This window comes from Meriones unguiculatus, chromosome 17 (assembly GCF_030254825.1).
Source record: "Meriones unguiculatus strain TT.TT164.6M chromosome 17, Bangor_MerUng_6.1, whole genome shotgun sequence".
NCBI classification, from domain to species: Eukaryota; Metazoa; Chordata; class Mammalia; order Rodentia; family Muridae; genus Meriones; species Meriones unguiculatus.
In genome coordinates, this window is record NC_083364.1 from 16793092 (window position 1) to 16805450 (window position 12359).

Genomic DNA, 12359 nt, shown 5'->3' on the forward strand with positions numbered 1-12359 from the left:
GGAGACAATGAAGGACCACAGCAGGCTGGGATGGATCTTAACCACCACGAATCTAAAGCCACCCCTGACCCTGATAACCCCTCACCTTCACTGATGCTTCCCCATAGTAGTGCCCGACCTCTGACTGCCTCCCGGTCAGGGTCTAGTTTCTAGTGACCACTGACCCCATGTGCTAGGGCAGGCTGCTCAGGGAGGGGACAGGGCTTCCCACGCTCCCTGTCGCTGTGGGACCAGGCAGGGTTCCCTGGAATGGCCTCGTGAGGCCCTGCTCTCCCCTCATCTCTACGTCCTCAGGAGCAGCAGGCGGGCTTGGGAGGTAGAGTGGGGGACAGCCGCCTTTGTTCCTGTCCCCGCTCCGGATCTGACCTTGAGACAACAGACAAGAACAGAAGGCAAAGCTCTCTGCTCAAATCCACTGGCGGCAGGCAGCTCTCAACTCGGTGGCCCCAGCATGCAAATGAGGCCTGGGGAGGTGGCCTCCTTGCTAGGTGTCCTTGTGACTGACTGGCCCTGGTGAGTGAGAACCTAACAGAGCCAGTCCAGTAGATGGGACACCCATCTTGGCCACCTTCCCCATTCCAACGTGGGTGTTCCGATCCCAGACAGGGCAGCCTCCCCTTGGACAGGTGGGCCTGTGTCCTGTGGCCTCCTGTAGGTGTCACCAGGGCCTGCCCTGCAGATCTCCGACCTCACCCTCGTCAGTTCAGGTCCCTGAACAAAGCCTGTTCTAAACGAGGCACGAACACGTCTACAGAGACAAGGGTTTCCGTGGTCAGATTGGTGGCAGTGAAATCTCACAGATAGCTGTGTGTGTGTGTGTGTGTGTGTGTGTGTGTGTGTTTTGGCAGTGTGGAGCTTGGGAACATATGAGTTCTCCACCATCCTGGCCTTGTGGGTCCCAAGTTACGTTGCGATCTTAAGCTTCCTCCAGTCCATTCTAGAGTCCAAGTGCTCTGGGCTCCCCATGCCCAGCACTATATCCTGGAAATGAAAAACAAACAAGACAGAAAAACCCATCGTCTGGCTCACACAACTCCCAGTCCCCCTGGAGCGCCCTGGCCGGCGATGGTGGGAGCGGGTCCCGGTGAGTGACTCCCAGGGGCCTCAGGGGGGGGGTACTCTTGAGGATGGAAGGGGTGGAAAGCTAGGCAGGGGTGACTGGAACTGTACTTAGTCCGCTGTTTTGTTTTCTTTGTTTCTGATAGAGGGTTTCATGTAGCCCAGGCTGGCCTCAAACTCCCATTGTAGCTGAGGATGACCTTGAATGTCTGATCCTCCTGTCTCAGCCTCCTGGGTGCTGGGAGGATAAGTGTGTGTGGCACCACAGCTGGCCTACGACTTCTTTGGTTTTGGGGACACGGTCTCACTCTGTAGCCTAGGCTAGCCTGGAACTCGGGTCAATCCTCCTGCCTCAGCCTCAGCCTCAGCCTCCTGAGAGCGGAGGAGCCAGGAGCAGGGCAGACCAGCCCTTAACTGTAATCCACACAGGGCGGGGCCGCAGAGGGTCGGGAGAAGCGCTCTGGGGGTTCCCGTTCCCGATGCGGGTGGCTGGGGCGGGACCCGGGGGATCCATGGCAGAGTCTGCGCGAGTCTGGCCGGGGCGGGGCCCGGCGGAGGCTTGGAGGGTCCGGGGCGCGGCGGGAGGGGGCGCCCGCGACCCTCCAAGACGCTCCAGCGGGGACAAAGGCGAGGGGAGCCCCCGCGCCCGGGGAACCCGGGAGAGCGCCGTGCGCAGTGCACGGGCCCGGGCCTCTGTCCCGCGCCGCGGCCGCCGCCGCCGCCGCCGCCTGCTTTCTCGGCGCCCGCGGTCTCCGGCGGGGGCTGCGCGCAGAGGCGGGGCGGTGGGATCTCCAAGCGCGCGGCGCTCCGCCCGCTCGGCGGCGGAGGCGGAGGCGGAGACGGCGGGGCCAGGCGGCGGCCGGAGAGCGAGCGAGCGAGCGAGCGCGGCGGCAGCACCGGGGCCATGGCGCCCGCGCAGCGCCCGCTGCTGCCGCTGCTGCTGCTGCTGCTGCCGCTGCGTGCGCGCAACGAGGACCCGGCCCGCGCCAACGCTGACCGCTACGCAGTCTACTGGAACCGCAGCAACCCCAGGTGAGCTCGGCGGGGGACCCCCGGGGTCCCCAAGAGGCCCCAGCCCCGGGGTTGCAGCGCACGGACCTCCCCTGAAGTTCGGGGCTGCCTGTTATTCCCTCCAGGGCTCCCGGACTTGGGGGAAGCCCTCCGCGCCCCCAGCCGCCGGAGTTCCTTCGCTGGACTTGCGGGGACACCCTTGAACCCCTGGCCTCTCGGAGGAGGAGGCACCCCGGAGAGCTGAGGGTTTGGCAGCGATCCCTGGGGACCTCCCTCACACCCAGAGAGCCCCAGACGTGGCTCTTTGGGGAAGGTTCCGCTTGTCCCGCCTGTGGGTCCCCAGATGAACTTGGGGGAAGTTGGAACGTCCCCTCTCTACCCCTTTTCACTCCAAGGCGTGCTCCAATCCCCACGACACTTTAGAGAGACAGGGGGGACCCCCGGCACCAAAGAAGTGGAGGTCAGTGTGAGGGACGGAACCCGGCCATCTCATTTTCCACCTTCTTTTTAGCTACTGGGGAAACTGAGGTGCAGGAGGGGAGCAAGGAGGGGCTGCCTCAAGGTCATGGCCGGAGAATTGGAAGTGGGGCCGGAGACCCTGGTGGCCGAGTGTCCAGCCTGCCACACCCAGCAGAGGCACCCGGCCCTGCCTGGCCAGCGGCACGCCGTGGGTCAGACCCTGCCGGGCACCCGGTACATCCCGGGGACACAGCAGCATCTGCTGTTCCAGGCCGGGCGAGAAAAGTTTGATGGCCACTGACCACATTTCAAACAGCACAGAACCTCCTGGGTCACTAAAGGGTCTCGGGGGTGGGTGCGTGCTGGAGGGTTTCCTGGGAGACGGGCTTTGGGGTCTCCAAGACTTGGAGGCAGTAGAGATGGAGAGTCCCCGTGTGTCTGAGGCTGGCCAGTGAGGAGCTGAGCCGGCTGCCTCGGCCGAGCTGCCCTCCTCATCCACGGACTGAAAGTTGCATAAAAGCTGGTCTTTGAGGCTAGCTTGGGACAGGCGCCACCAGCGTCTCTCCGTGGGGGTGGGAGCTGGCTGACTGTCCCCTGCCACCAAGGTGGAGCTGTGGGGTCGGGTCCCCTTGGGCCGATGGCAGGGGCCCCAGGGCCTTTCAGCGACCTGGCAGGACCACCACTCAGTTGGTGCCCCCACCCCTGTGCCCGCCGGCTCTGCTGGTCACATGTGGGTTTGATTAACACTCAGTGGCCAAGCAGGGAACCCGGTGGCTACACTTCCATGGCCTAAGTTTTCGGTTTTAGCTTGTGGGGTCTCTGTCCCCAGTGTGGCCTGTCCTTTGTCTGGAAAAAAAAAAAAAAAAATAGAGGATGGAAGGGATATGGGGAGGAAGGGACGAGGTCGTGGCTGCCACTAATGCCCTCCCTTGCCGTGGGGACACGGGGCTGCAGGCTGGAACCCTGGCTGGGGAAGGAAGGACGTGTCTCCTGCCGCCACCAGGGTCCAGCCCAGGCTGGCTACCTCTCCTGTTGCTGTGTGTTGGGACAGGCTGCCTAAGAGGACGGATGGCCAGGCGGGTAGCAGAGCCAGCCCCTAGAGAGAGTGTGTGTGTGGAGTAGGGCTCCTCGGGTCCCTGTCTCTTCCTTGGGTCCCTTTTTGTGGGTGATCCTGCTGGTCACCCCACAGCGGGGCCTGAGGACAGATGACCGCCATGCCCCAGAAGCCCAGCTCTGCGCAGGATTGAGCTTGTCGTTAACACAGCACGTGGGGGTCTTGGCTGCTGTGGGAGCCCTTGAGATTCATGGGTGTTCATGGGTAGGCGATTCAGGGGCTTCAGGCTGGCATCCAAGGGGACCCAGTGTGTGGGTCCAGTCCGGGCACTAGGCAGGATCGGCACCCCAGCCCAGTGTGGGGCAGGATGGGGGTGAAATAAAACAGGGACAATGGTGGGGGATTGCTGGACCCCGAGAGCATGAGTATGGGTCACACACAAAAGACACTCTGAACAGAGGTGGGGGAGGGGTGGGCTTGCTCGAGAGTGCCCGTACCCACGTAGGAGCAGATACCCACGCCGGCCCCGCTCTGTGCCACCTGGCCAGCCACACCTGACCGATGTGAAGGTTTCCCAATGGCAGCAAAGGGCGGACACCCACCTCCGGCCCTGTGGACGGAGCCCTGCCCAGGCACCCCCGGGGGCCCCTATCCGGGTGGGTCTGTCCGAGCAGCCCACCTCCATAGGCACCCTGCCCCGTTCTCTGCCCTCCCCGCTAGGCCCCCTGGGGGTCTCTACGCTTATTCCCAGCTGCGTCCTGCTCAGCAGGGCTGACCGGGACGGCCCACCCCTGGCACCGACCGCCCGGCCGCTCTGCGGCCCACCCCGGGCACCTGTGTTCATGGGGTCTGCGGGGGCCCGAGGCTGCATGTTCCCATCCACAACTCCGGGGGAGCCCGGGATGTGGGTCTGCACGGAGCTGGCTGCCGCAGAGGGCATGTGACAGGGCGGCCCGAGCTGGGGAGGTGTGTGTGCGTGTGTGTGTGTGTGTGTGTGTGTGTCCATGCATGTGCAAGGCATCGTGTGCAGAGGTCAGAGTAGGTAGGAGGGTACACACACAGATCTGCATGTGACACACATGTGCAAGTCTGTGTTAGGGCAGGAGCCGCACCCATGTGTGTTCATGGTGTTCACGGCTGTGTGGTATGAGCCGGGGGCTGGTACGGGGACAGCTCTGCTGTCCCAGGCCACAGGGCCACCCGCAGAAGTAGCCTGACCACTGTCCAGTGTCCCCTGCAGACATCCCACGAGATGGCCGATGTGTCTGGGTGTCACTCATCTCGGAGACGTGGCTGAGCGGTGGCCAGGCTGGGGGAGTAGGGTGACCTCCGTGTGGGCAGCGGTGTGGTCACCCATCGAGATGCCCACCTGGGAAGGAGCTGGCGCGGGCTCCTCCTCTGCCTCTGCCGGCCTCGCTCGGCTGGCCCGGCCATTCGCTTGTCTTTGTGTTTTGCTCAAAATTGTCCTCTAGGCTAGGGGTGCTGGCCGTGCCAGCAAGGGCCTGAGGATTCGGCTCCTGGGCCCTTGGTGGTTGGCGGGTCTCAGGGAGTAAGGGTTGAGGGCCTGTGTGGCCTGGAGGTGTTCAGGGGGAAACTGAGGCCGCTGTTGGGAACAAGACAATGCCTCGGGTAGCAGAAGAGCCAGAAGGAACCATCTGTGAACTGGGCAGGAGGCTGAGGCAGGAGGATTGCTGTAAGTGCCAGCCTGAACTACATGAGACTCTGCCTCAAGAGATCGATCGATCGACAGACAGACAGACAGACAAGAAGGTCCGGGCTCAGTGGGAGGGCACCCGCAGTCCGCAGGAACCCTGAGCTCGCCACCCGCACCCCAGCACCACGAAACACAGGCAGGGTGTCGGAAGCCCGTCATTCCAACGCTGGGGAAGTGGAGGCTGGAGGGTCGGGAGTTCAGGGCCCTCCTCAGCTATGGCGAGTTAGCGGCTAGCCTGGGCTACATGAGCCCCCACCCCCACTTCGTGTCCTCGTTCGGACTTGACCCGCAGTCCGTCCTACAGGCCACCCCTGGGCGGTCCATGGCCTCCACATGGGCTGGCAGCCCGTCCTTAAGTCTGCAGGCCACCTCCTGGCTCCCTCTGGCATGTCCCCCGTGGGCAAGTGACATGGTCTGACATCGTCCAACCTGGCTGGGTGGTGAAGCTCCCCTGAGCTTCAGGCCCCCACGTGCCTCCCACCAGCCCTCCTGGGTCCCCGGGACAGGTGTTGGCAAGGCCATGGGGCAGGAGGATTGCTTCGAGGAGCGGACATGGAGACCAAGGCCGGAAAGAGAATTCTCCAGGCCGCCATTAAGGCCTCTGTGAGAGCTTCTCCCATCCGAGTGCGTCTCGGCAGCTTCAGGGAAGGGAAACATGGGCTTTGTCCGCTCCCACGGAGACTGGAGGTTGGTGGGGTGGTCCCGCCTTCCCCAGCACCGGTGCTGGCGTCCCCTGGAGCAGCCGTGGGGTACTGGCTCCCCATCACCCGCCTGGAACCAGGAATACCGACACAGCGAGGCTGCTGTGGTTTAGAGTCAAGGAGAGAAAGAAAAGCCAAGTGGCCTACTTAAGCCACTCCTGCCTGGCGGAGGAGAGGGGCCTCGGGACCCTCCCTCCGCCCACCCTGGAAGTGTGCCCTGAGGATCCCGAAGGCCTCCCACCCTTGGCTTTTATGAAATTCTCTTGTTCAAACAGCAAGCACGGATTGAGCGCCATTACAGGCAGGGTCTGGGTTGGCCACGGGTACAGAGAACCACTGCGGACAATGCTGCACTCAGGGTGTGTGTGTGCGTGTGCGTGTGCGTGTGCGTGTGCGTGTGTGTGTGTGTGTGTGTGTGTGTGTGTGTGTAAGGACCTTCTGGGCATGCGCAAACGTCCTGAGGTGGAGACACCTCTGTGGAATGGGGTGGACTCGGTGTCCCTTGGAGTCCCGGCCTGGAGACCACGGGCCATGTTGAGGGGCCAAGGAAAGATGAGCAGCGTTGGCCCTCCAGGTCCGGAGGCCCGGTTTGTGTTCAGAAAAGCTGGCCGCGGATTTGGGGTGCCGGGAGCCTGGCAGATCGCTGGTCTACGGAGCACCAGCGTCTGTAATTCTGTCCGTCAGCGCAGTGAGCTGGGAAGGAGCGTGGATGGCTTGTGAAAAGCTGAGTGTCAGGGGGACGGTGAGAGGGTAAGGGGCCTTGCGGTGTAAACACGAAGACCTGAGTTCAGATCCCGGAGCCCAGGAAGAGGCTGGGCGCGGGTCTGTGCACCTGCAGCCCCAGCGCTGCCTGTGAGCAGGGACGGGAGGGTGAGCTCTGCCAGTGTGCACGCCAGGCAGAAGCGCCCACAGCGCGGGAGGCAGGGGGAGCTGCTCCGTGGGGAAGGCCTTGCGAGCCTGAGACCCGAGTTCAGTCCCAGCTCCCACACAAGGCGCGTGCTGCCCTGTGAGCCGGCGGCGCCTCCCGGAGTGAGACCCCGCGCAGTGTGGCCGAGGGGCGCCCTGCAGGCCCACACGCTCGCACTGGCCACTGTGCGCCCAGGCCAGGCCAGGCTGCGGCCGAGCTCCCCGGCCATGGCTGCATCCTAGGAACCTGTGGCTGGTGCACTGTCCCTTACACGAAGTCCTGGTTATGGACACACCCAGCCTCCCCCCCCCCCCCCCCGTCTGAGGATTGCACAGGGAATCTGACAAGCCCATGGCCCAGTCACGGTCCCGCTGGCACCCGGCCTGTGTCACTCACGGGTGGGCGGTGCACAAGCCCACGAGCTGGGGAACAAAAAGAACGGCTTTTACTGCTGGTTTTGACGGGGTCTCAAGTAGCCTCAGACTCTGTATGGAGATGAGGATGACCTTGAACCCATGACCCTCAGACACTGCTGTACCGTGCAGTGGGACCCACACAATGTACCAGGAAGCTCCCATGCCCTTTGCGGGGAGCCAGGCCTCAGTTTCCCCCGGCTGTCCTGGGAGGTAAAGGAGCCTCAGGCAGTGCCCTCCCACTCCCAGCTACCAGGCTTTTATATGCTAATAAGGGTTCTCACAGGGCCCCCCTCTGCCCCCCTTGGCCTGCGTTTACATGACAGGGACCCGGGGGACACTGTGAGAGATCTGAGGGTTCCTGCTGCTGTAGCCTGAGGCAGAGATGGAAGGGGAACCGCAGTTCAACCCCGCAGGCTGGCCTCCGTCCTCTAAGACGAGGCTGGGTCAGGGCCGTCCCCCAGAGGACAGCTGGGGGACAGCAGGGCGACCTCCGGCACCGGGGCCGAAGGGGCGGGGGAGGCAGTGGCCGAAAGCCGGGGAACCCGCCGGAGAGAGATGTGGCGCGGTGCCCCTGTGTCATTCCCAAAGGCAGGAGGATGAGGAGTTCAAGGTCATCCTTGGCTATTTAGGGAGTTCAAAGCCAGCCTGGGTTTCAGGAGATTCTGTCATACACACACACACACACACACACACACTGCACAGGGAGGGCAAGAGACGAGCAGAGTCACACAGCAGGGAAGGCTGGCTTGATCCCCAGGTGTCTCCAAGATGGCTGGACCCTCTGGGAGGCTGAGGGAGGGAGGGAGATGGGGCGTCCCCTGAGCTCTGCCTCCCTGCTGGGAAACCGAGGCAGGGATGGCGGGGAGAGGACCCCTCCAGGCTGGGGGATGGATGGGGACCCCAGGTCCATCTTGCTGCCCGCTGACCGGTCCTCTCCGGCAGGTTCCAGGTGGGCGCCGTGGGTGACGGCGGCGGCTACACGGTGGAGGTGAGCATCAACGACTACCTGGACATCTACTGCCCGCACTACGGGGCGCCGCTGCCCCCGGCCGAGCGCATGGAGCGCTACATCCTGTACATGGTGAACGGGGAGGGCCACGCCACCTGCGACCACCGCCAGCGGGGCTTCAAGCGCTGGGAGTGCAACCGGCCCGCCGCGCCCGGGGGGCCCCTCAAGTTCTCCGAGAAGTTCCAGCTCTTCACCCCTTTCTCCCTGGGCTTCGAGTTCCGGCCCGGCCACGAGTACTACTACATCTGTGAGTAGCCCAGGCTAGCCCCCTCAGACAATGGGGAGACTGAGGCTAGCCCCCTCAGACAATGGGGAGACCGGGGCAGGTCTCCCCAGCTCTTGGCCACCCCATGGCCCACGACCCTGGAGGAAGCAGGAAGGTGACACGAAGGGATCCCCGTTTCTGAGTGTCTCCCAGGGAGGCCCAGAGCGGCGAACCCCACCCTCCGCCACGGCTGCTCCCGGCCCTGTGGTGATGCCCAGCTTTCACATTAAACCTCACAGGCCCCACTTCTTCTTTTTCTTCTTCCTCCTCCTCCTTCCTTTTTTTTTTTTTTCCTCCTCCTTCCTTTTAATTCAAGGAAGAAGCGGGTGGGGACGGGCAGAAGGTGTTTAAAATGAAATCCCGAAATATGAGAGAGAGAGGAAAAAAACACGACTTTTTTCTTTGCAAGATGGGAATCCCGGAAAGAACGATGTGATAATTCCTTCCATCGCGGTGACGAATGTTATTTTTATTTCGTGCTCTTTAATCTTCTAGTCCTGGCATGGGGGGGTGAGGGTGGCTGACAGGGCGTGAGGTGGTGCCCCTGCACCAGGGCTCAGTCCTCTGGGCTCCAGGGCTCTGCCCTCGTAGCCCAGGCTGGCCTCAGACTCCACGCGGAGCCCAGGAGGACTTTCCTCTCCCGCTGGCTGTGCTAGGACAGCTGTGCCCACCTGGTGACTCAGAACCCCGGAGGCCGCTGGGCACCCTCTGTCTCTCTCCGCCTTTGTTGTCAGGGTCTCTCGCCGAACCTGGCGTGAGCCGCCGTCATCCCCCTGTCTCTGCCTCCTCAGCTCTCGCTTTGTTTTATTTTTATTTTGCTTAAAATTTCCCCCTAGGTTGAGTGCGGTGGCTCGTGTCTTTAATCCCGGCACTTGGGAGGCAGAGGCAGGGGGATTTCTGTGAATTTCAAGCTAGCTTGGTCTACATAGAGAGTTCCAGGACAGCCAAGGGTGCATAAAGAGACCCTGTCTCAAATCAATAAATCAATAAATGAAAAAGTAAATCTCCCCCTGTCCTGTCTGGGTTGAGGCTGGTTAGGCCAAGGCATAAAACAGCCTTTGGAGTCAGGCTTGGATGGAGGAAACTTGAAAGAGACTCCAGTAAAACACAGGGCATTGTGTCTGGGGTTTTGACGCGTGGTTGGGAGTTTGGTGGGTTAGGTCGGCAGTGTGGAGGAGGGAGGACAAGCCCCCAGGAGGTTGCCCTCTTTTCCAGCTGCCACCCCCCCCAACCTCGTGGACCGGCCCTGCCTGAGACTGAAAGTTTACGTCCGTCCAACCAGTAAGTGTCTTCAGGGCCTTGTCGCCCTGCACCTCACCCCATGAGTGATCCAAAGAGCTGGGGGTCGGGAGGCCCGTCCAACCCCCACCCGCCCACACGCCCCGAGCCTGGGGGGGACCTCCGAGGGGGCCCAGCCCAGCCGGCTGACAGCCCCACCGCCCTGCGTCCCACAGATGAGACGCTGTACGAGGCCCCGGAGCCCATCTTCACCAGCAACAGTTCCTGCAGCGGCCTGGGCGGCTGCCGCCTCTTCCTCACCACCGTCCCTGTGCTGTGGACCCTCCTGGGCTCCTAGTGTCGGCTTTCGGACACCGGCCGCACCTGGACGCCTTGACCTTGGCACCCTGACCCGCCGAGGCCGCCTCCGAGACAAAAAACCCTTGCTGCTCTTTCATGGTGCTGCCCTGCAGGAGGCCGTGCGCTGGACCCTGGCGGGCGGCGCGGGCCCCGGTGCTGAGGAGGGGACCCAGGCTGAGCCACTTTGTCCGGGGCTGCCAGGGAGCTCCGGGGCCACCCAGTGTTGTTTCGTTTCAGTCAGAAAGACTTAAGGTTCTTCTTTTAATTTAATTTATTCCCTGATATCGCTGGTGATGCCGGGAAGGGAGGAAGCCGGAGGGGTGAGGTGGAGCCCTCTCTGGCCTCAAGCCACTCCTGCTGTCTCCTGTTTTGGGGAGCCTAGATGGAGGCCACCAGGGACCTGCCTCGGCTTCCTCGGGCCAGGCAAGCCTGAGCCAGGAAGGGTACATGGTGCCAGCTCCTCACGGGGCGCAGGGGGCCTTACCCCCTCTTCTAGCCACTGTTGAACCCCTTTCCCTCATCATCTGAGAAAATCCTCCAGCCCTTGCTATCCTCCTCACCCCCCTCCCCAACCCGGCTCCTCCACCGGGCACAACCCACAACCGTCTCCAGGCCTGGGAAGACGTTTTATTTCTGTATATAGAAACCAGCAAGTGTATACTGTGATTTATTTTAATGTCTTCTTAAGGACAGAATGGAAAATCTTTTTAAAAATTTTTTCCAGACCTTTGATTTGAGGGGACTTTTATTTTTTTTTGGGGGGGGAAGGGGAGTGGGGTGGACTTTTAGGCTAGAGGCAACACTTTGCAATAAACTCATTTTTTTTGTCCGTTGGAGCCCTCCCCCTTGATCATGTGACCTAGTAATGTTTGTAAGAAAAAAAAAGAAAGAAAAAAGAAAAAAAAAAAAAAAAAGAAAGAAAGAAAGAAAGAAGAAGAAGGGGCAGGACCGAGAAGGAAGGGGAGCTACCTACCAAAAATTCAGAAAGAGCAAAGGACCGAGTGAAGCTGGCCACAGGACACATTTATACGGATTTCTACCCACCTTTCCCCACTCTGTGGTTTACAGATATTCTATATAAATATATATTGTGGACGGCCGCCGTGGGGGGGTTTTGTAGGGGCGGGGGACAGGTGGCCCGGCCCCCTCGTCCCAATCAGCTTTGGAGTCTGTTATTTTTTTATAATAAAATGGACGAACTGTAAGGCGTGGGTCTCTCGGTCTTAGACTTTGGACAGAGCTGGGGGACTCTGGGGAGGGGCGGGAGGGTCTGCAGGGACGAGCCAGCCGGGCCTGAGCGCGGCCTGTGGCTCCGGGGAAGCTGGGGCCAGCACGGCGGGAGGCCACCCTGACGCCCGGGACGTTAGTCCGGCGGGTGAGCGTTCCCGTGACTCAGTTTCCCCGTCTGACTCGGGGGGAGGTAGGCCGGGGGTCGCCCCGCTCGGGGTCCCCGACGGCTGCGTGTCCCCCGCGGCGCCCCCCAGCCGGCAGAGCAGCCGCCGGGCCGCACAAAGGGCCCTGTGTGCGCGCCCGGCCTGCCCGGGAAGGCGGCCGGCGGCTGGGGGGCGCCCGAGCCCGAGCCCCGCAGCGGCCCGGCGGCACCGGGGACGGGCAGCTGGAGCGCGGCGTCCCTGGCCAGCCTGGGCTACAGTGCGAGCGCCTGCCAGACGGAGGAGGGAGCCTGCGCGCGCCGACGGCCCGGGTTCAACCCACGGCAGGCGCCACTCCGGGCCACGCGAGTTCGGGACCCAGCCCGGGGGCCGGGCGCGGGCGACCCTGCGTGCGCCGCGGTCCCGCCGCGGCGGGGCTGCTGTCCGGCCGGGGACGGAGGAACGTCCCCGCGACGCCCCCGAGCTGTGCGCGCCCGCAGCCCCGCGCGCCCGCACCCCACCCTGGCGGAGCGCGGCGGCATCGGTATGCCGGTCCCGCGCCTTTGTCTCCTCCACCTGAAGCTGCCGGAGAGAAGCAATCTCTCTCCCGCAGCCTCTTACTGCCGCCTCGGTAGCCGCGTGGACAGGAGGTGGTGGCGCGGGGGACAGGGAGGCTCGAGGTCCCCCAGGCCCCCGGTGATGGCTCTGGCCCCTCGGCTACCCCTTCTCTCAACCACGGAAGGCTGGTCCACCCCAGCCCCAAGAGACAGCCACGCCCGCCTTTCTCTCTCTTTCTTTCTTCTGTTTTTTTTTTTT

General features: G+C 62.7%; 1 protein-coding gene across 1 annotated transcript; it reads left to right on the plus strand.

The window, feature by feature from the left end:
• Positions 1-1706: 1706 nt before the first annotated feature.
• Positions 1707-11367, plus strand: Efna2 (ephrin A2). The gene is made up of 4 exons (XM_021641924.2): positions 1707-2091; positions 8264-8577; positions 9811-9876; positions 10050-11367. Exons 1-4 carry the CDS (start codon positions 1964-1966, stop codon positions 10169-10171), a joined length of 630 nt encoding a protein of 209 aa, XP_021497599.1. The 5' UTR covers positions 1707-1963; the 3' UTR covers positions 10172-11367.
• Positions 11368-12359: the final 992 nt, after the last annotated feature.

What these genes read in the sequence shown, in the direction of transcription:
- Efna2 (XM_021641924.2), top strand. Translation starts at nt 1,964, where the DNA reads ATGGCGCCCGCGCAGCGCCCGCTGCTGCCGCTGCTGCTGCTGCTGCTG. An exon ending in CCACGAGTACTACTACATCT is followed by an intron (nt 8,578 to 9,810) that starts GTGAGTAGCCCA and finishes CCTCTTTTCCAG; the next exon opens with CTGCCACCCCCCCCAACCTC. An exon ending in AGTTTACGTCCGTCCAACCA is followed by an intron (nt 9,877 to 10,049) that starts GTAAGTGTCTTC and finishes TGCGTCCCACAG; the next exon opens with ATGAGACGCTGTACGAGGCC.